Here is a 22,465-nt window from a genome sequence, read left to right on the forward strand (position 1 = left end):
AGGAGCGCGCCGGCCCGGGGAAGGGAGGCGGAACCAACCGCTCCCTCCACCCCCATCACTCCGCCGCGGCGCTGCAGGGACCGGGCCGATCCGGGCAGCTGCGGCTCGGCGTCTCCCTGCCCGGGAGGAGCTGGAGGGTCCGGCCGCAGCGCCCCCCGGAGGAGCTGGGGCGGGGGCGGGGGGGCGTTCTCCGAGGGCCGGGAGCCTGCGGCTGGGGGGCGCGGGAGGAGGGGGCCGAACTCCTAGTGCAATTGTCCCCTAGTCCCAGAGCGGGAGGGGAGGAGAAAGGGGGTTGGTGCAAACTAGTGCACTTGTCCTCCAACTCGGTGTGTGTGTGTGTGTGTGTGTGCGTGCAAACTCCTGCACTAGTGCACTTGTCCTTCAGCGCGGGGTGTGTGTGTAAACTGCACTAGTGCACTTGTCCCCCCAGCTCAGGAGCTACAGCCGGAGCCGGGTCCTAGGGCTGGGTGGTGAAAGCTCTTAGTGCAGTTTGTTGACCCCAATCCCTTCCAAAGCAGCGGCACGGCTGGCAGAGCAGTATCCAGCGGCTGCTGTTACCCCTAATTCTCTCCCCACCGCACCTTCCTCCCCCAGTAAAGAATCCGAGGCTGCAGTTGGTGGTGGGTGGATATGCATCCTGGTGCAGCTGCTTCTGGAGTGGCGCACGCTAGTACTGTTCCCCATTCACCCCCCCCAAAGGGGTGCTGAAGTGGCGCGCTGTTGCATTTGCCCCTTCTCTCGCCCACCACCCCACTCAAAAGCAAGAGACGTTTTGTTTTAAAAAACAATTTAATGTTGGCTGCGTGTAAACCCGAGATGCCTTCTTAGCACCCCCCCTCTTTTTTTCCAACTAGGGATGCTAATTTTAATGCCCTATTACACATTTTGCAACAGGTTTTTTAATTTTAATTTTCTCCCTTCCCTCCCAACTCAGTCCTCGGGTGCATCCGAAGGAAGTTTAAATGCTATAAAAGGTTAGAGAGCACAACCGCTGGCCACGAACAACTCCTGGAGGGGCTGGCAATCCGGGGGTGAGAATGGGATGGGGACTCAGTGCTACTGGGGTTGAGAAATGCTGCAGTCCCCTTGACCCTGCCCTGTGACTGACCCTGCAAAGCAACTCACTCGCCCTCTGCGCATGCTCCGGGTTGGACAGCTCCTGAGAGGGAAATTTAAAAACGGTTTGGAGACTGAAACTGCAGCCAAATTACAAAGAGAGAGATCCCTTTAGACCAGAGAAGTGCAGCAGCCGCAGATCTCACTCCAGGTACCATCCTGCAAGGTTTGCTTTGCATACAGTTGTGCAATTAGCACATTTCATTTTCCTGTAAACACATAGGATGTAATCTACAAGTTCCTATTGAGAAATATGTGCAGATAATGTTTAGATGTTGTTTAGTTCATGGAGGTTGCAAGCTTTTTCTGAAAACTTGGGTCAGTCTTATTGGCACATGTAGTTTTTATTTTTTTCCTCACTCAGCCTTAGCTGTACTTTTAGAACAAAAGTGTTGCAAACAGTTACTTTTGGGGGCAAGTTGTATGACAACCTTTCCTTCCCTTTCTGCTAAAATGATCTCATTCATTGCCACAGCTGCTTGTATTATGGAGTGTTTTTAAATGACTCTGCAGTCACACAGATGTTTTTTTTAATTTGTGTCTTCACATCAATTCTTTAGCAGATTTTTTTTCTGGTAATAACATAGATGTACTTAAAATATTAGTCAGTCATTTTTAAATGTCATTTAGTTTTTCTAAATTTTAAATTGTCAGGTCATATGATTTTGTTTAGTATATAAAAACTGACACACAACTGTTTTCCTAATTTGGTTGGTATTCAGTTCACACAACTGAGATGCCTGTAATGGATTCATTTGACCCTCCCATTTATTACATCAGTTATATATTCTGCATTACATTCTCCTTTGCCTTTCTAAAATATTTAGACATTTTGTAGCCTAAGTAAAACATTGCTCTTAAAAGTGATAGGAAACGTGCCAACAATAATTATGTCTTACATTCCAGGTTTTTTAATTTGGATTTTTTTTAAAGTTTCCTCCATACTGCTGAAATGCTGGATAGCTACTTCATACCTATATGATTTTTTTTTGTTGTCTTCCCCATAGGAGATGATAGAAAGTGACATTACATCCATGATGTCAGGAATCATTAGAAATTCAGGGCAAAATCATCACCCCTTGCCACAGGAATACAGGTGAGGAATTTATCCATTTATAAAGAGGTGTTGCATCCTCATGGCCCATTAGATGACTTTAACAGTTATGTATGTTTCTAAATAAATTCAAATATTCCAGAAATCCTATTTAATGAAGAAGCTAATTACATTTAGCGCTCGTCTTTAAAAGAAATTTTCTCTTTGCTGACTGCTTGTAGCATACCATGTGTTCAGAAACACCCTGGCTTAAAATGTTTTGATAGTAAAGCATAGTCAATGCAAATATGTTCAAAGCCTGGTGTGAACTTCTGGTATAGTCTGTGCTCTATGTGATTTGCCAGACTATGATACTCTTGTAAAATAGTAATGATTTAAAAGCCCCCTTTCATGTAGCATTTTGAATTGATAGGAAGCAGTCAGGAAAAACAGGAGTCATGTTCAACTAGCACTTGGGAAGGTCCTAATTAAAATAAATATTTGCTTTAGTTCCCAAATGCATTCAGATGCCAAACTACTTATAATATGAACAGGAACAAACTTGGGTTTGCTGACAACCTTTATCAAGTAGGCATTTATTTACCTATACCAACACTTACCCATTTAGAACTTTAAAAAATCTTTTTTCTTATAAGTCACGGGATGGTTATGCATGAATTACAGTGCTTTGGATTAATTCAGCTTCATCTTGTCACATGAGGTGATGTTTTATGAAATACACTATAGCATGTGAATCAGTGCAGCAAAGTGAAGAGAGCTTTCTGTTGGTTTGTTTTGAAATGCTGAGTGGGTGACTCTCACAGCCAGTGGGTGTTTTCAACATTTCCTTGGGTAAAAGTGGGCAACCGTATGTGTTCTCTCTCTATTCAAAATGCAAACACTGCCCTGCAGCTTCTTTCAGCGCAACAAGTGATTTGTTATACTGGGTGAAGCCACTATGGAGAAAGGTTTGTGAAACCCTGTTTTGCTGTTTATTAAAGCACTGTTTGCTCTAGGCATTTGGTCGGTTATGTAAATATTGGTAAAGAAATGTTTCAGTTGTTCAGGAAGGGTGTGGGTGACCTGTGGATGCTCAACTGTAAATCAGTATTAGCTCCCTGAAGCATATAGCACCATAACAAAGACCTTTCATGTAGGGGAGATTCTTTAATTCATAGTAACGAAAAAGAAAAAAGAAAAACCACCCAAATTTTTTTTTGATGCAGGATATAGTTTATTTTACTTTTAGGACACACTGACAGAGTATCTTAGTTTACTTGGTGATCAAGCAGGTTTTAAAACTGCTTTTAGTTATTTATTATATATTCTTAGTTCTAACAGCTCCTACATCACTAAAGTTGTTTTTAACTAGTTTGTGATTTAAAAAAAAAAGTCTTTTCTGAGTTATGTGACCTCATTTACAAGTAGAAACTTCTGATAAAAATGCATCAGATCTGAACTACACCGCAAATGTGGAACAGTATTTGTCCTGCTTCATGAGAAAACACTTTGGATTATGTAAAAGAAAATCTTTTAGACTGAATGATTTTAAGAAAAGAATAGACCTGTCAAATTCTATCAGCTCTGTTTACTCTCCTGCTGTCACCACAGTCCAAGACTGGAACCCACAGTCCTGAGTTCTCCACGGGGGAGCAGCAGGGCTCCGCAGAGTAGGAAATGGCCTCCAATTAGTGAGTGGGAGGCTGGGACTATGCTGAGAAGACCCTTCTGTCTCACTTAGAATCTTTCAATTGGACAGTTGCACTTTGAGGAGACCAGGCTTTCCAGGAAGGGTAAAGAAGGGAACAGTCAGAGGGAGAGAGACAGGAATGAAAGGCAGTAACTACAAAGAATTGTACATGTGGTTTATAGAGAATGTGTGCCCGTGTGGTTTAAAGGTCAGATTTGAAACATTACAAGGTTTCCCTTGTTTTAAAAAAATCACTTTGGCGGATCTTGAGACCTTCTGGACCAAAAGCATATTTAAATGAGAGATAGGGGATGGCGTGGCAATAATGACTGTATTACTCAGCCAAATCCAGACAAGGACAGACTTGGATGATGGTTTCAAATACATATTTTTGCACAGATTCAACAGTGCAACATAAAACACCATCCTTGCTAAGTGCCATTGCCTACACCCTCAACTCCTCCCTCCTGAGGGATGTAGGTACCTGCCTAATTTGCATAAAAGGATGCATTTCCAACTCCTCCGTTGTCTCTAACCCTTAAAGGTTAACCCCTTAATGGTAGCAGGGACATACACTTCTATTGACTGCAGCCAATATTTTAGGGTATGCTAAAGCTGTAGAGGAGCTTGCTGGGATTGGCATATCCTGAACATGTTGCTCTTACTAATTCATTTTTAAGATTAAACTGATTTCAGTGTAAATATTTTATTTTTCATAACTGAAACAACAGGTGACAAGTTTATAATGCAATGGAGTATCTGTGGGTGATCCAGTACTGAGCTAAGTAAATTACAGGTTCCAAGTCAAAGCCTATTAAAGCAATGGAAAGACTCCCCTTGCTGTCAGCGGTCTGTAAAGCAGGTCCTTGAGGAGCAAAGTGATTCAGCTTACGAGTGCTGTGGTCTCTAAGAATATTCTTTTTGGTAGAATTTTACAACATGGAGCTTGTACTAGATCTTCCAGGATCTACCATTTATAGCTGTGTACATGAAAAGCAGCAGCTGCTGTGGGCCCAGATAGCACAGGATAGAATCAGACTTGTAGCGCTCCAGGCAAGAGTTTAGCCACATAAATCCCATTGTGGTTGGTGGTCATTGCGTAACTGGAATATCATAACCTTTGACCTTTTCAGGGGCAGGGGCATCCCCTACGATTGCAATGACATCAATGGAAGTTGAGGGCATAACTATAACGTCAGCAGTTAACGAGGCCCATTTCACTCAGCTCATTTGGCATTAGTCAAAGTGCTTAATGTATAGCAGTGAGGCTAACGCAGTAAAACAGAATGGCAACTTTGGAACCATAAGGGGCCATTGGGCCAAATGTTCACACCGTGAAGCAACTTTACACAACAGAAATGTTAAAAGTTCCTAAATAAGTATTGATCCCAGACACAGGAGTGGTTATTTATTTGCTAAGTACTGCTCTATTTCCAAATCAGCATGTAGGCGAAACTACGCATTTTCCCCAAAAATCAATGGATTGTAGATTCAGTAGACCCACTTGTGGGGAGGTCTGGGGAATATGGTTATCAAATAACATAAGGGACGTGTCTCAAAATACATACTGAATTATTCTAACTTTTATAACGGCTTAAATCTAGATTGACTTGACCATAGAACCAACTGCCCCCAGAGGAATGTAGTATAACAGCATCCACACTTTCCCCTATTTCGGATTTATTTGAGCAGCCTTGTACAATATTTTTGAAGGACTTGCAATGCAGGTATAAAGTCACTATTCATATTAGGTTGGAAATAAGGGTTTAAATGGGTAGCTCTTAGCCAAAAGGTGTTTAAATAGTCACAAAGCACTGACTATAGGAGTAGAAAATATCTACTTTACTTGTGTCATATACTGGGTGAAGCGCATCCTCAATAAATAAATAAATCTTTAGTGTTACAGGAATATAAATGCACAAAATTATCACAGGAGCATTAACCCATTAGATATCCTGGCTACATTCCAATTGATATAATTACGTATTTCCAACATAAACTCCCCCCACAGATACCTCAGTTCCTATCCTAAATGGTTATGAAGTGTGGCTTTGTTCTGATAGGCCCTGATTCAGCAAGAGATTTAGGCATGTTTGTAGACCCATTGAAAGCAATGAGCTGGAGAGTTATGCACATGCTTAAATAACTTGCTGAGTTGGAGCTATAAACAGCTGTTATGTTCCATTCCAGAGATAGCTGCACTTCAGTGGTGGAGAAAGGGCCTTGTCTACTGCTTGTATATCGGTTTGTTTGTAAAATGTTTTGTGACAGAAGGTGCTTGTAAGAAACGACTACTGTCTGTCTGGAAGTCAGGCTACAACATGAGCAAACCAAGTTTGGAATTTGGATCTGTGAGGATCAATCTACGATTTAAATATGTTCAGTATTCACCATTGGGGACAGTCAGGATCTGGGAGTTTGCACTAAAATAAAACATTCTGCAGCTAAAAGGTTACAAATACATAATTAATACAACAGTAGTTGTTCCTGAAGAGAATTGCAGTGTCCATTCCCTTGACACCATGATGTGGCTGAGAGATTTTATCACATTAGTTGCTTTAAAAAAAAAAAAAGAAAAGAAAAGAAAAGAAAAGAAAGAGACTGGCTTCCTAAAAAGTCAAATGCAGGGTGCTGAGAATTGATTTAAGTGGATTAAATCATGCAGTTCATGAAATTTACTAATCAATGTACATTAAAAAGCGATGGCCCTTGTTCCTCAAATTATTTTGCATTTACAAAATTCTTACTTCTAGCTCTGCCAGTCTATAGGCTTCATCCCGCAAAGTTCGAAGACCCCTCAGCGTTCAATGAAATCAGTATAGAGGGCCCTGAACCTCTCACAGGAGGGGCTTGGCACCTAGTTCAAGACCCGGGGCAGAAAATGAATTTGGTTTAGTGTTCGGTTATCACAAGAAGTTTCAAATACTCGTGGCACAGAACACTTATCTTTTTATCTATAAAGCTCTCCCATATCCCCAGTGAGCTAGAAAGCTTAGATCCACAAGGCAGTGTATAATGCTGCTGACTTAGGCCTGGTCTACGCTAAAAAGTTAGGTCGACCCAGCTACGTCGCTCAGGGGTGTGAAAAATCCACAGCCTGGAGCAGCATAGTTAAGCCAACCTAACTTCTGGTGTAGAGAGCACTAGGTCAACGGAAGAGTTCTTCTGTCAACCAAACTACTGCCTCATGGGGAGGTGGATTACCTAGGCCGACAGGAAAACCCCTCCCATCAGAATAGGTAGTGTCTAAGCTGAAGCGCTGCAGGTGCAGCGTTTCAGGTGTACACAAACCCATGGTCATTTACACTTGTGCAAGGGGAATGTAGCATGGTAGCATTCTACACTCAGTTGGCACTGGAGTACAAGATGCAGGGCAAAGGGAAGCCAGTCCAATGTTGGTAATCAGGAGATAAAACAAGGGACATCCAATGAAAACGAGCAAAATAGCTGTAGTTCACAGCCAGCAGCTATTAACAGTTTACACAGCACCATCTATATAGGGCCAGATTCTGCCACCCTTCTTTACGCCAAGTAGAAGCCACGTTTTCTTCCATGGAAGAACTTGCAAAGTAAGGTGCTACACAACATGAGTCAGTTTGGCAGAATAGCATCCATAGCAAGGGAAGGATTGTTGCATGGAGCACAGCAGGGAGTCAGCAGCAACGGATTCACATCCCAGCTCTGCGATTGACTTCCTGTGAGACTTGGGCAATCATGCAGCTCATTTATGGCTCAGTTCTCCCCCCCCCCCCCCAATATTGATCTACTTCCATGGGGCACTATGAAACTTAATTGAAAGGTAGAAACCATTTTGATAGCCGTTAAGGTACATCTACCAGAGGCTAAGCATCTTTGCTCAAGGTCTTTGAAGAGTTTTGTCCTTTTATCTTAACTACTGTAAGAAAAAGGAAAAGTGAAATAGCAACACTGTGCACAGTGATCAGTTTTTGGGGTTTTTTTCCAAAACTCTGTTTCATTTAACGCCGTGCAGGGGGAGTCAATTATTTCTTGTCAAGGTCCAGATTTCTTGGTCAAGGTCCAGACTCCAGAGAAAATAATAAACCAAACCAATAATAAATAATAAACCAAGTAAATAAAAAGATTTCAGGGTCCCTTCAAAAGCATCTGGCGGTCGGATTTGGCCCACGGTTTGCCCATTGACTACCCCTGATGCCGGGTAAATTGTGGTTGATGGAGCACTTGGTGGTGGTCCAGGGAGAGCTGTCTGGTCTCTGGGACTAGCTGAACTTATTTCCAGGAGACCCAGAAATGAGAAGAGGTGCTGGGAACAAGGAGCAGCAAGCCCGCCTCATTGCCTGGACATAGGGGATACTGAATCCTATGTAAGAGACACAGGGGAAGCTGGATTTGTTGTCAGAGACCCAAGCCAGCCATTAGCAGGAGAGGAACTTCCAAAGGAACAGTGGGGAGAGAGAGAGAGAGAGAGAGAGAGATGCTTATGCTGCATGGGAGACAGGAATCAAGTGGCAAGGAAGCATTTGCAAGGGTAAAGGAGGAAAAGGGGAAAGAAGAACAGAACGGATAAAGTGAGGAGCAGACAGTGTGACTAATTAACTCATTTTTTAAATGACGGAACGTTTCCTGCATTGGAGACAGCTAAAAATATGTAAGCAATTGGTGCAATTGCCTAAGGGATGTTTGCAATCACAAACGAGAAGGGAAGTTCTCTTTGTGACCACAATGTGAGGGGAGGTTTCCATGAGAGCCTCTATGACACTACCACCTACACTGAGAAAATGTTTGAGAACGGCTGCCTAAGAATTTACCACTTTCCTAGCCCATCCCTAACCTTCAAACCTGAGCTTAATGACCCCAGCCTGAGCATTTTGCTTACAAGCCAGGCTGCCGTTATACAGCCTTAGGGCAGTACAGACAAAAAAGAACACCCGTAAGTTCTCCAGGAAGGAGCACAGTGTGCTCCCTTGGCAACAGCTGCCATCTTGAACTGAAACTGCTTTCCAAAAATGGAGGGCTTCCCAGCAAGCAAGCTGGCAGACTCCTTAGACATTTTCAGTAAGTATGTGTTGGGTATACATCGGTATTTAAATTCATCTGAGCCACATGTACCTGGGCTGTACAAACACACAGGAAGATGTGGGCGTTTACCATTAATTTAAGACAAAAAGGGGAAGAAGGATACAGTGGAGATATACAAAACAGATAGTTTTGTATGCGTGTTATAGCTATATAGTTGTAGGTTGGGGGGGGTGCACGGGATTACACAGGTGGAAGAAGGTTGAACTCCAGGAGTAGATAAATTGCCAGCTAGCCACTACTATGCATGGTTTAACTAAAGCAGATGGTTTGATTTGCATTTTTTTCCCCTAAGAGTCAAAGACACACCCAGAACCCATCTACCGTTAGATGAGTTGAATTTATATTGCATAGTATATTTGTACATTTAAAAAAACCCAGTGATAGGACAGCTCTCCCTATGTAAATCTTTGTAAAAGGTCTGAGCTCTCATTGCCTGGATCGGGTTACCGTGCAATGTGAAGTACTGAAGTGACTTGAAGTCACTACTGCTGAAATTTACATTTGTTTCGAAGACAACTCAAAGAATAATCGCTTTGTGCCACATGTATTTTTGGTAACCTGCTTAGAGTCTACTATTTTACTGAACTATTAACGTTTGTTAGAATATTTGTCAGTCTATTTTAAAAAATAGTTGCAAGAGAGTATGTCAAAGCTGTTTAATTGAACAAAACAGAGGTCTGTTTTGTTTTGATGGGAAGTATAAAGTCAAATTCAGACTAGAAGCCTATGCCAGGATGGAGGGGAGTAAAATAAGCTCCCTCACAAGAATTACATTTAGTTTTACAAATGGATCGGGGAGCTATATTTCACTGTACCCTGGTATCTGCTTTAAAATGGGGCATAGTGACTGATAGATGAACTTTAAAAGTAAATCAGATCTTTAAAATATGGTCTCTGTCAGCAGAGGTACATGCCTATCCCCGATACACTGCATGCTGGTCTGTGATTTTGTAGAATAAGGATGCCGTATAAAAGGAAAGATGTTCTTCATGTTATACTAGGAAGTAGGAGAATCTTGAGCTTCCTACTGTTCCGTCAGCATCCTATTCAGGCTGCTTGCAGTTAAGGTTTCTGACATCTAACCACATATGTGGATTACTAATCATTTAGGCTTCTAGAAAGAGCTGGGATGGATCCACTTAACGTTAACATAAAGCAAAGGAATTCATCAGTTTTCCAAAGAGATAAACGTAGAGAGGTTATTGTGCAAATATGGTTTCTGTGGTCCTACCCTTCGGCGCTGTTTAGCCCATGCTGTGGAGTGGAGAGAGGGCATGTGGCAGATTCATTTCCTGACAGGAGGCGTGTGCAGTGGGTTTTGACCCTCACCGCCCATCTGACCCCATTATTTGTTGAAGGAGCTGACTTGTCTGGAAGGACTGGCAGGGACCAGGGTGCCAGATGGCATGTGTGTGTCTGTGTGTGTGTTGGCTGTCATTCAGCCAGATTAATGTGAAGTTTGTAAAAAGGAGGAGGGAAAAAAACAATTAAGCAAGAATGCCAAAAACAATGGAGGCCACGTGCCACTGGGCAACAGTCGTTTGCAACACAATGGGTTATCGGCTTACAATGAACGGGTCCAACTGTTGCAAACGACATGAGCCTGCCCAGTTTTCAAATCATTTAATGCTCTTGTTTACTTACAATCCAGCCAATCGCTAAGTAGGGAGAGTGGTCACCTGATGTTCTTTTTATGCATTTAAGTCCCAGGCCTCACAAAATAACTGAACAGTGGTAACCATGGCAATGCTAATTATTGCACTATAACTACAGTAGGAGAAAGAAACCAGGGTAGGCTCAGAGGAGGATTTGAAGACGTTTTTGGCCAGGATTTGAGCTTTGTCTTCTGCTTATTTTGTGTTTTAAAATCTTTGTGCAAACAAATAAAGTTCTGCTTTAGAGATCTACTGGGTAGTAGACTTTTGGGAACTTTTGAACTGCTGAAAATCTTGACTAGAAAGAGCTAAAATCTCAATAGTCTTTTAGGCTGCAGCACACTGCTGTTTTGGCATTTTATGTTAAGCTGATTTAGACTCATGTAAAACATACAAGATGCTTCAGCAGAAATCCGATTTATTTACTGCCTCTATCACCATTTGACAATGGATGCACATTAGTGCTGAGCACCTGGCTTTTTAAAAGGTCACTTGTTTATTGGATAATGTTTTCAGTTAGGGTGTTTTAAAAAGAGAATCTACAATCTCAGGCTAACCTGTGTTCCTCCAAAATAGAAACATGTTTCCAGTGGCTGAATCTGTGCAGTCCTTACTCAGGGCTATGTAGAGAGATCCTCCTTACTCACGTGAAGTAGTGCCTGACTCCTTAAGGAGCCCCTCTGACTTCCTCAGCACTATTCAACATGAGTAACAAGCCCACAGTCTGCACATCGGTTTGTAATCATTTTAACTCACTGCCTTCAGTGGCAGCTTTGAATTGAGTAAGAACTTTTGCGTCTTGGCCCTCCATGTAAATGTGTTTGTTTTTTGCTTTTTATGCTGTGCATTCCTTTATCAGCAGTGATACAAAGTTGATTGTGCCTTTCTAAGAGCACAGCATGTGCAAGCGGGGTAAAATGTGCAGAAATTAGATTTCTAAATGGAACTTTTCAACAAGAGAAGTCTGGCCTGGTTTTTCATTGGCTTTATCAGTTAAGATAGTTTGACCATAAATGCAGAGTCTTACAATCTGAAGATTTAGCACATCAAAGGCCGTTTTAAAAAATTAAGTTGATCTCACCAAGGACCGAATGGAGGAGATCTGCAGTTCATCCCACAATCTACAGATTTTGCTTTATAGTGAAGATTGCGTTATGCTGGTTTCTGAAGCCCTCATATGTTCCATTTAAGGAAAGGCTAGATCTGAATTTTTGTTATAACCTGAACAGGATTTAATTCTGAATACAATACTTCATGCCCTGTGACAACAAAGCACACCAAGCTGAGAGCCGGCCTTCTGATCTTCCTGGATATGGCTGGTTTTAATCTAACCTACTCTAATGTAGTTTTGTTTGTGCAGTTACTGTACTCTTGAGGAGGTAAAGCCTTTGCTCCACAAATCAGCAGGGGCAGGGGGTGCTATTGCAGAAGTTTGTTCAGCTCTTGGAGCAGGAGCACTTTACCCCAGCCTCGCATGGGCTGGAAGTGCTATGGAAAGAGTATGGATGCGGGACAGGCAGTTGGGGGCAAATGGAGATGCATTTTGCATCTCCGTCAAGCAGCTCCCCTGCACTGATTTTCTGACAGAGACTGGGACTGACTGCAGGAGGGGCCAAGGTAGGTGAGGTAACATCTTTTATTGGTCCCACTTCCGTTGGTGGAAGGTGCAAGCTTTTGTACTGCACGTCTGCTGCAGTCAGGACTTTGCAGCCGGAGGGCAGGTCCCCACAGTACAGAGCCTTTGAAGGTGGGATTCGCATCACGCCCCATCTCCCAACACCAACAAAAACCTCTCTCCTTTGGAAACGTCGACATCAACATGATACAGTAGCTGGAAGAAACTCCTTCAGACTGTTAAAGGGCCCACTAAGTAAACGCTGTTGAGGGTGCAGGTGCTGAAATTCCTCATTAGTCTTAGCTGGATTTCAGACTTAATGGAATACTGTCAGGTTAAAAATCCTATTTTAAACCATGGAGTGTCCTTAGGTTACTGCAATCACTGTGTGTGCGCGCACACGCATGGGGGGGGGGAGGGGAGATCATCAATTTCAGTTTTGTTTCTAGGCAGTTTCCCTTCCTGGTTCTTATACACTGGCACAGTGCTGCACTGCTTGGTTTGCAGATGCTGCAGAGGAATGTGGATTTGGAATTAAAATAAAGTTCATTGAAACAGTTCCATAAAAAAACTTGTTTTTACAAAATCTTATTCTCAGCCAAAGTTGCCCTTGCAGTGTCCACCTGGAAATGGAAAGCGACCCTTTAAAGATCTCGTGCTAACTGACTTTTTTTTTTAAATTTTCTCAGAGTGGTTAGAACATTATGAATCTACTGCTCCCCCCCCCAAAAAAAGTTTTAAAGTAATTTTTGAGATAAGTACTGAAAAGGAGTGATTGTTTTATCCTTAGGTACCAATTCTAAAAAGCCTTAAGCACATACTTTCAGCACAGGAATAGTCCCACTGAAGTCAATTTTCCATTACCAATATTCTGTGTGGGTTATTTTAAATTAAAGTATTTTTTTTAGTACGCCAAACTGGACCTTTTTTAAAGCAACAAGTGCTCCTAGACTGATAACTTAACATTTACAGCACGGGCTGAATGCTGACAGCCACTTTAACCTCTGAGAAGCAGTATTTCGGATAGAAACACGGAGTACAGCGCTGCTGCTCTGACCGCAATGCTAATGCCCTTCTCTCCCTCTCGTGCAAAAATATACTTTTCATAATGTTCAGCTGACCACTCTATTGTTCTACAGGGAGATCTCGACAGAACAGTCCCCAAAATTGGTCCTGGTTCAAACTAGAAACACTTCAAAGCCTGCTAAATAAAATGTTACCTCTTACAAAGGGACACATGGAGGCATTATGAATGGAAGATGGGGCTTGAACCAAAAATTCACATCTTGAGCTTTGGATCCACATCCCAACTTTGTAACTCAGACCCACGTCTACTGTTAACTTGCATTAGGCTGGGCTCCCAAGAGGTCGTCCTTACCCACAGACAATCTAGCAGAATCTTTGTGCTCTTCGCTAACATCTCACCTTGTTCCCTGCAGACTCTTGGCTTCTGCCCCCTCCCAGTTGAGTGAAGACCTTCCAAGCGACTTGCAGTCCTTGTCATGGCTGACCTCTGTTGATGTTCCTCGCTTACAACAGATGGCTAGTGGAAGAATGGACTTCAGCATCAGCTCTCAGGAGTCAATGCTGCAGCAGACAGGTAACTTCCCCTGCTGTTAAATGACAAATAATAATAATAAAGAGACAAAAAGCTCTGCAACTAGCTTTCTTGTCTGTAACTTTTCACAGTAAGTACAGTAGATTTCACTCTCTGCCAGAAGCACTACATCCTGTTGCCTTCTGTGACAAGAGATACCCCCTATATATATATATATATATTTTTTTTTACTAAGAGGCAGTGGGTACTAGGGGTTAGAACAAAGATCGAAGAATTTGGACCTGACTTTATGCCCAGCTCAGCCTCATTGTGTGACCTTGGTGCAAGGACTTCGTTTTCAGTTCTCAGTATCTCTGGAAATGGTCATTTATCTCTGTGCCTTTGTTTCAACATCACTAAAGAGAAAATAATTTACCAATCCTGCAGCTGTGCACTTCATACAGCCTCTCAGTTAATAGTCACCAAACTTCTCCTTAGTCTCAACATTACTTCAGCAAACACGCCTATTTGTGTTCACTTTATGGAGCAATTTATGCCATTAGATTATAAAACCATTTGGGGCAAAGATTTTAATTCAGTATAATTTACCCTTTGTAAAATGCCACTTACATTAATGACACTACAAAATCATTAAAGAGCTGTCGCCTAACACCCCAGCAGCAGCTGCTCTCAGTCGCGTCTGATGTCACCCTTGCAGTTTGCAGTGTATTTTGAGTTCAGTCTTATTTCCATGGAGCCTAATCAGAGTTGAAATAAGGCTTTAAAAATAAATAGCAATTAAGTTTTCAGAGATGTAGTTTTGTGTGGGTGCATTCATCATATGTGCTTTTTCATGAATAGGTCCTGTGCCAGGTAATATGCATTCAACAGGTGCTCCAGGAGCAATGATTCAGGTGCAGGCCAGTCTGCCACAGGGAATTCTGGGACTGAATACGATTACATCGCATGGAGCAAATGTAAGAGCTGACCTGAGCGGGTTAATTGTCACTGCAATATTTCCCAAGGAAAGATGTTTGACTATAGGACCGACACTTTTGTCTTTTCATCCCAATAGATGAGCCAGTACACAGTCGGAGGGCAGCCATCTCCTAGTTTACAGTCACAGCACCCGCTTTTCCCTGCTTCTCATTCACAGCAAGTGTTTGCCATCGCACAGAATGCGCAACAGGTACTATTATTTGCTATGCAGCCTGCATCTCAGAGTAGCTGTACAGACCAGATTTGCAGGCTCTTACACAGATCTACAGATATTCTGCACCAAAGTAAACAGCTGAGCTAAAATTGCCTTGAATCCCCCTAACCTAATCTCTGTGCATGTGCCTTTTAGAGTCAGGTTCTAAAATGCCAATTCTAGGAACCCTTCACAAGGAAAAACACCACTGCCTCCCCTACCACTGGTGACGTGCCATAGAAACTCAGCATTGGGAGTGTTCACTTTCCAGAACCAGTAATCACTACACAATCCCCCCAAATTGGAAGAAAACTTATTCTATTTGTGTGTCATTTTATAGGGGGAGGGATAGCTCAGTGGTTTGAGCATTGGCCTGCTAAACCCAGGGTTATGAGCTCAATCCTTGAGGAGGCCACTTAGGGATCTGGGGCAAAATCGGTATTTGGTCCTGCTAGTGAAGGCAGGGGGCTGGACTCTATGACCTTTTGGGGTCCCTTCCAGTTCTATGAGATAGGAAGCTGGCTGAGGATGGGTAATAATAATATATGGAGATATACCTGACAACTCTGCTCACTGAAACAGCAATGCCCAGGGTCTGGAAGAGTACCCCTCCAGTCCACAGCTGCAGCTTTTGGGGAGAATTCCATCACGGCCCTCTCCCCGTGTCCCTCCGAGAGGCCAAGGACAGAGTGGAAACAGAGACAGAGCTGCTGTCATTCCATCCCTCTCCTCAGCTCAGGTCTGCTTTGCAGCCAGGAGCAGACTGCACCAGTACAACCCACCCAGTTCTTCTACTGTGGATATTTATTAAAAAAAAAAAAAATAAAAAAAAAGGACCCCTCAAAACCACCTTTGTCAGTCTCCAGAGCTTCAGGACAGTATTTTACCAATGCTAGATTGCTCAAAAATGTGATGAACCTGAGGTGGGGCAGGGACAGCCTGGGATGGAGCTGTGACAATGTCACAAAATACAAACAAATTATTTGATAATAGCATTCAGATGAGCAAGAGCCTTGTGTGTATTGTATAGTGAACCGGAACTGGGAAGCTTTCAGTATGTTCATTTTAATGATGTCCTGTAATTTGGTGTCTCAATCAATTAGAGTCTAAACGGCATAGAAAGTGTTTCCCTTGCAAAAGGGGAAGGGGGTTTGCACGGGGCGGGGGATTTCATTATGAGAAAGGATGGAACTTGTTTCAAACTCTCCATGTCCTTTAGTCCGCACTTGGCTTCACCGACTGTGAGATTGGTTAGAATCTCCCATCTCTTCAAAGCACAGGAGCCTGTTTGAGGAAGTCTTTCCATTGTACTTGTACTGTCTGGAATGTGATCTTTTTGGGGAGCTTTTGTTTCTCATCAGTACAAAGCCAGAAATAACACACGACGAGAGAGAGAGAGAGAAATGCTGATTCTTCTGACAGTTTTCCCTCTTTCTTCTGAATACAGTGTAACCCAGCTGCAATATACAATGCATCCTATGGACCCCATCCTCAATATTCTCAGCCTCGCCTTGCCCCTCACACTGCTCAGGAAGTCCATCCAAAACATTATCCCAAGCCAATCTACTCCTACAGGTGAGTGGAGAACAAGCTGGGCTATTGCTTCCAGCCTGCATTTGGCTTGGTTATAAATGTATCATACTTGGCACAGCAAAAGCTCCGTTTCCTTTCCTAGCACAAACGCGATTTACTGTTCCCATGATCTTGACAGAAGCCTTCTCTGGAGAGGCAAATCCACATCACTCCTCCAACAGCACTCTGCTGTTCTGTCCAGGTTGCTAGTGTAGTTAGTAACAGTGGAAAGACCTTGACAAGTTAATCCCCTTCCAGCAGAACAGAGGTGGAGTAACAGCGCCAAAGAGCTTGGTTCTCAAGATTTCATTATCTCTTTTGGACCCTTAAACATGGAAGCTGGGTAATGTTAGTGTAGAGCTGATGAGACCCTGAGTGCAGTGGGAAGTGACTGTTCACACGGGCAAAGGTGGGTGTCAGGTTGCTAGGTAAAGAGGAGGAGATTATGGGCCAACATGCACAGTCTGAAGCGGGAACCGGCTTTTATCTTCCCTCTCTTTCTTCCAGCTGCTTGATTGCAATGGCATTAAAGAACAGTAAAACGGGCAGCCTCCCAGTGAGTGAGATCTACGGCTTCATGAAGGAGCACTTCCCCTACTTTAAGGTAAGGAATCAATAAGCTTTTACGCCGGAAGGGAACAAAAGAGGCCTAGCCGCTTGCCACTGCATTCGATCCGTAGCATCTCAACACACTGTTTACCATAAACAACCACCCCACACACCCACACGTCTCCCCTGCTTTACCATGGCTGCATTTTAATTCCGGAGTCACACTATGTCTAGGGGAGCTGGCTATTTATGCATAAGCCTCTGGGCATAAACAGAGAAAACAGCCTGTCCACAACAGGTGGCACCATGACCTCATCCTCCTTCCATCCCCTCCTTGGGCTGTCCCCAAAAGCAAGAACAACCCGGTCCCCAAGAGAAGGTGGCCTCAGGAAACACCAGCCTTGGAGCCTCCCTCAGATCTTCCTAGGTTTTTACACGGGGTCTATTGCTGTGACATCTAAGGGCTGGTATCTCCCCACTACCCTCAAACAAACTGTGTCCACTTCCACAAACTCTGCCTTGGGCAGACCCAGGCATGTAGCAAGTTCCACAGCCAGTTGTCTTCCCCTGAAAATATCCTGCTGCCTTCAGGCCTCCACAGATCAAGTCTAGGGCCTGTCGACAGCACAGCCTCAGCTGAGCGCACCTGACAGAAGGGTAGAGGGCCTAGGGAGAGGGGCTGTCTCAGCGGTAAGTTGGACCCAAACTGCTTTATTTAAGTTGACACCAAGGCCTTGAACTGTGCTTGGAAGCTAGTGCAGCCCCGAGCCTTGTGATGTACAAAAAACATGCAGCATAAGGAGGCCGGGTGTGATATGTTGAAAGCTACTTGTGTTGCTAAGCGGGTGGGCAAGCTGCTGTGATCTGCGGGGCCCGTGAGAGTCCCTCATGGAGAATTCACAGTCCATCCAACTGACGGCTCGCCTCACTGCAGTAGCTAATTTGAACAACAAACTTCTGCCCTCCAGACAGCGCCCGATGGTTGGAAGAACTCTGTGCGCCATAACCTCTCCCTGAACAAGTGCTTTGAGAAAGTGGAGAATAAAATGAGTGGCACCTCACGCAAAGGCTGCCTGTGGGCCCTCAACCCTGCCAAGATTGACAAGATGGAAGAAGAGATGCAGAAATGGAAGAGGAAGGACTTGGCTGCTATTCACAGGAGCATGGCCAATCCAGGTAGACTGGGATTGGGCTGTGTCACTTGCTGTGTAGAAGAGTCACAGTAAACGAGACGGTTTGGCCAGTTGTACATCAATTGTTATCGTTATCCAGAGCAGGTTTGGGAGAGGAGGGAAAGTGTTTCAGAGGACAGGGTCGCTCGTTGCACGTAGGCGGCTGCCAAGGACGTTGGTTTGGGTAGCTGAGTGATTAGAGAAGCAGTGCATCATGCTCTTCTGGCACATTCCAGGAGTGGTTATTATTGGCCTAAAACCAAACAGGTTTCTCAGGATGCTAGCATAAAACACAGGCCTGGGTTTGCTGGACTAGTGCCTTCCATGTGAAATAGTCAGTGCTGGCATCAGAACTGAGCCGCGGGAGCACAGGAGAGGCAGAGAATTTTTGTTAATGTATTTTTTGATTCAGGACTTCATCCAAAGCTTGCTTGCTTGGTGTGCTTCCTAAATCCCCCTGCCTCGGACCCTTCCAGCCCTGATCCAACCCCCCCGCCCGGCACTGACTCATGTTCCCAGCTGCTGCCTCTCCCTGCCCCTCGCTATCTGATCATCACTCCCCTCACCTCTCCTCGGAGTGTCGGCTAGTGATTAATGCTGGGCAATGAAAGCCAGAACTCCTGTCTTTTATATCCAGCTTTGCCTCTAACCCGGTGAGATTTTGGGCAAACCAGACTTCAGCTCCCTGGGCCTTGGACTACTCATCTGTAAAATGGGTGTGCCCCCTCCCACCTAGCAGAATGGGGGGGAGGCGGAATTCATGCTGTACAAGGCTTTGAGATCTGGTGGAAGATGTTAAATTACCAGCATTTTCTATTCTAAGCCCTGACTCCCATTTTCTCAAAATACTCCAGTCACTTTTATCTTGAGACAGTAACCATTCATCTTACTAGGGCATGCGGCTCTTTCAGACTCAGATCACATCCAAGATGGTTATCTTCTGCTCCAGTCTTTAGACATTCTAGACAAGTTCTGCTGCCTCTGATGGTCAGTGCTATAGAGCATTGCATTTTAAACACCACATTTCATGCCTATTATTTTGCAGAATTATTGAGATTTTTATTCATGCTCCAAGATTTCCCCATTTTTATAACAAACAGCGTATTTGTTAAGCTCTTAGTAGCATAGCAGTGGCTGAAACCAAACCTGACCTTTCCTGGGAAGTTTGGTACGTGTGATCAGAATGACATAATATTTTGTTTTTGACTGAAGAGTTTAAAAACAAAGTAGTATTGAAGCTATCATGTGGCTGTCCTAAAAACATACTTAAGATGTTAAGACAAGTTCAGCAAATCCTCAGTCAGATTAAAATTCCCTGATCTCTATCAACAAGGAGCTCACTGTAGGTCTGCCCCATGTGGTTTGAAGAGCGTTAGCCTGACTGTCCTGGTAAATATGCCACGGTTTTCTTGGCCTGATCATAAGACATCAAAGAGAAGACCTGTGTATGGAAGGGAGGGAGGAGTGGAGGTGGCAAGAGGTACCTGTCCAGCTCTAGAACTGTACTTCTGCAGTGTGTCCCTATTCACTGCTGAAAAGCAAAGCATGCATTGCAAACCGTCAGCTGCCTCAGGGACCTACTAGCCCTGCTCACACCATGGTAGACATGTGTGCTCAGTTGCTTGTTTTCCATACAGAGGAATTAGACAAACTAATCACCGACAGACCTGAGAACTGCAGGCGGCCTAGTAAATCGGCAGAATCCGAAGTGTCCACACTGACCCACATGACCACAGCCCAAGGCCGAATCTCCATCTCCAAGCTGCAGCCCCAGCCCATGACGCTCTCTCTGCAGTCCATACCACTGCATCACCAGATCCAGACCCAGGCTCGCATAGCCCCGGACTCACCGGCACCTGCCCAGACGCCTCCTCTCCATACTCTGCCTGACATGAGCCAGAGTCCCCTTCCTCACCACCCAATGAGCCGCGCACCCGCAGACTTCCTGAATGTGACGGCAGATATGAACACCGAAGTGGATGCTCTTGATCCAAGCATCATGGATTTCGCACTACAAGGTAAAGGGGAAGCTGGATGGGAGCACTGTGTATTAGAGAGAGCGTGTGTGTCCTAGTTATGGAGACACTGTACATATAAAACACATCCTGGGTCCAGTAGGACATACTGGGCTCACCTCCACTGAAATACTGCAAGACTGGGCTGAAATAGAAAATCAGAATTCTCTCTGGAATACTATGGTTTATGTACATTGAATTTCCCTACATGCTTCAGTATAATTTAGCCCAGTGGTGCAGTGTCCAATGAAGATCAGGTGTGTATGTGGGAGGGGCAGGGGTGGAGGGGGGTTGGCTTAATGGTTCAAGAAAAGGCACCATAGTCATGGCCAGTCCGAGAACCTGCCTAGAACAGGATCTCCCAAGTTCTAATCTTAGCTCAGACAAAGACCCCACCCTTGTGGCCGGGGGCAAGTCGCAGCCTCTGTGCCACAGTTTCCCCACCTGCAAAAAGGAGCACTTCACCTCCCAGGGTGGTTGTTAAGATTAGCTGCATCATGTCCATGCAGCACAGCAGGAGAGAAGAGGGCTATATAAATAATCTCATTACGGGTGAAGAATACGTTTTAAGCAGGTTGGGAGGGGCAGGAAAGTTAGCAGTGGACTGACCAGCTGAACCCATATTATTCCTGCTATTCTGAAGGCCTTTGTACCACAAAACCAAAAACCTTGTCGCTCACAAGCATCATCCTAGGACTGAGTAGAAATTAAAACCTTTCAGTTAAGATAATTAAACAAACAGTTTAAGACCATTGTATACCCTGAACCCAGCCCATGGCAGGTCAAAACTGTAACAGGACTGAATTTATCATCTTTTAAAGGAAATATATGGGAAGAAATGAAAGATGACAGCTTCAATCTAGATACCTTAGGTGCCTTCAGCAACTCCCCTCTCCAGCTCTCAGACTGTGACCTGGGCACGGCTGGCCTCACCCCCGTCTCGAGTGGTAGTGATTATTCCTTCTCAGACTTACAGGTCACAGGCCTCTACACTACTTACGCCACACTGGATAATGTAGCCTCATCACAGTACATGAATGGTCAAGGCAACAAGCCCATTGCTCTGCTTTAAGATTCACACATGCGAGGACCTAAGTAACTTGTTACAGGCCTATTCCCTTTGAGGCCTTAGGATAGGATCTGAAAGCTGGAAAGCAGCTCCTTCTGCAGACCCCTGCATCATGCAAGGTATTTACCAGAACTCTCAGTGTGATGCCAAAATGTATCAAGCCAGTATTAGCATGGGGTTTGTAAACACACCTCCCTCGTCATCTTCACTGAGATCAAAAAGGATTTTGGCTGTTGTGATACAAGAACGGGGAGCTGACAAAACGGAGCGTGGAATGCATCAGTTAGGAAAAACTTTACTAGAACAATTCACGCACTAGTCATATTATGTTTAAACGTAATCCAATCCTCAGAACTAATGTCACGTGCAGGACTGGCATGCAGATTCCATTTGACCACAACATACACAGGAGCCAATGCACCAGCTCACTGCTCCAGCGGGCCGAGTCAGAGATTCCGAGAACCACCTGACCTTATATATTTGTTTTTTTTGTTTTTTCCAAAAAGAGCCAAATAACCGCAGCCATCAAACAAACGGAGATCACATGCCTTTTCTGGAAACTCTTGCAATGCCAACACCTTTCTGATGTAACTGTCTTTAAATGTGTTCTTGGGGGAGGGAGTGGGGTGGGAAGGAGGCTTCAAGCAGAAATTTTTTAAATGAAACTCACAATTTTTTTTACCTAGGGCTTAATAAAACAGGAGGGTGGGGGGCTGACCACATGAAGGAGGTAGTAGGGCTGAATTATTAAATTGATCACTGGAATGGAATTTTAGGAATGACATTTATCTTAGACTTGAAAAAAAATTAGATTTGTTACATTAGTTCCTGTGTATTGTGCTTCTGTTGAGTCTTGTGCTAGGCAGTATTACTATTTGTAAATTTATTTATATTTATTGTTATGAAGAGAAAAGAAATTATGTAAACTGAGCACTGTTCAATTTTTTTTTAAATGCAGTAACTCTATTTGCGTGAACTAAATTATTCATAATCACAAATGCAACACCTTATTTTAAATCACTTTTGTAGTACTTCGGTTTCATTTTGAAAGCTGAATTTAAACAAGCACTTTTGAAACAGTGAAACACCTTTAAAAAAAGTCAGACCAAATATATTTTTTTTACTGTACAGTACCAATTCATAATTGTCTTTTTTCCTAATTAATCTAAGCAAAATTGATTCTTACCATGCA

General features: G+C 43.7%; 1 protein-coding gene across 3 annotated transcripts; it reads left to right on the forward strand.

The window, feature by feature from the left end:
* The first annotated feature begins 218 nt into the window (after positions 1–218).
* On the forward strand, positions 219–21,765 carry FOXN4 (forkhead box N4). Of its 3 annotated transcripts, none has more exons than XM_039505200.1 (10): positions 219–1,282; positions 2,124–2,212; positions 13,607–13,767; positions 14,566–14,681; positions 14,780–14,893; positions 16,344–16,471; positions 16,976–17,072; positions 17,986–18,193; positions 19,827–20,207; positions 21,026–21,765. In XM_039505200.1, the coding sequence occupies exons 2-10, from the start codon at positions 2,127–2,129 to the stop codon at positions 21,274–21,276; spliced, it is 1,542 nt and encodes a 513-aa protein (XP_039361134.1). In that variant the 5' UTR covers positions 219–1,282; positions 2,124–2,126; the 3' UTR covers positions 21,277–21,765. The 3 variants fall into 3 exon arrangements, with proteins under 3 accessions (XP_039361134.1, XP_039361133.1, XP_039361135.1); XM_039505199.1 differs by having other exon boundaries at positions 219–1,267; XM_039505201.1 differs by lacking the exons at positions 219–1,282; positions 2,124–2,212 and adding an exon at positions 2,934–3,117.
* Positions 21,766–22,465: the final 700 nt, after the last annotated feature.

This window comes from Mauremys reevesii, linkage group 18 (assembly GCF_016161935.1).
Source record: "Mauremys reevesii isolate NIE-2019 linkage group 18, ASM1616193v1, whole genome shotgun sequence".
NCBI lineage: Eukaryota > Metazoa > Chordata > Testudines > Geoemydidae > Mauremys > Mauremys reevesii.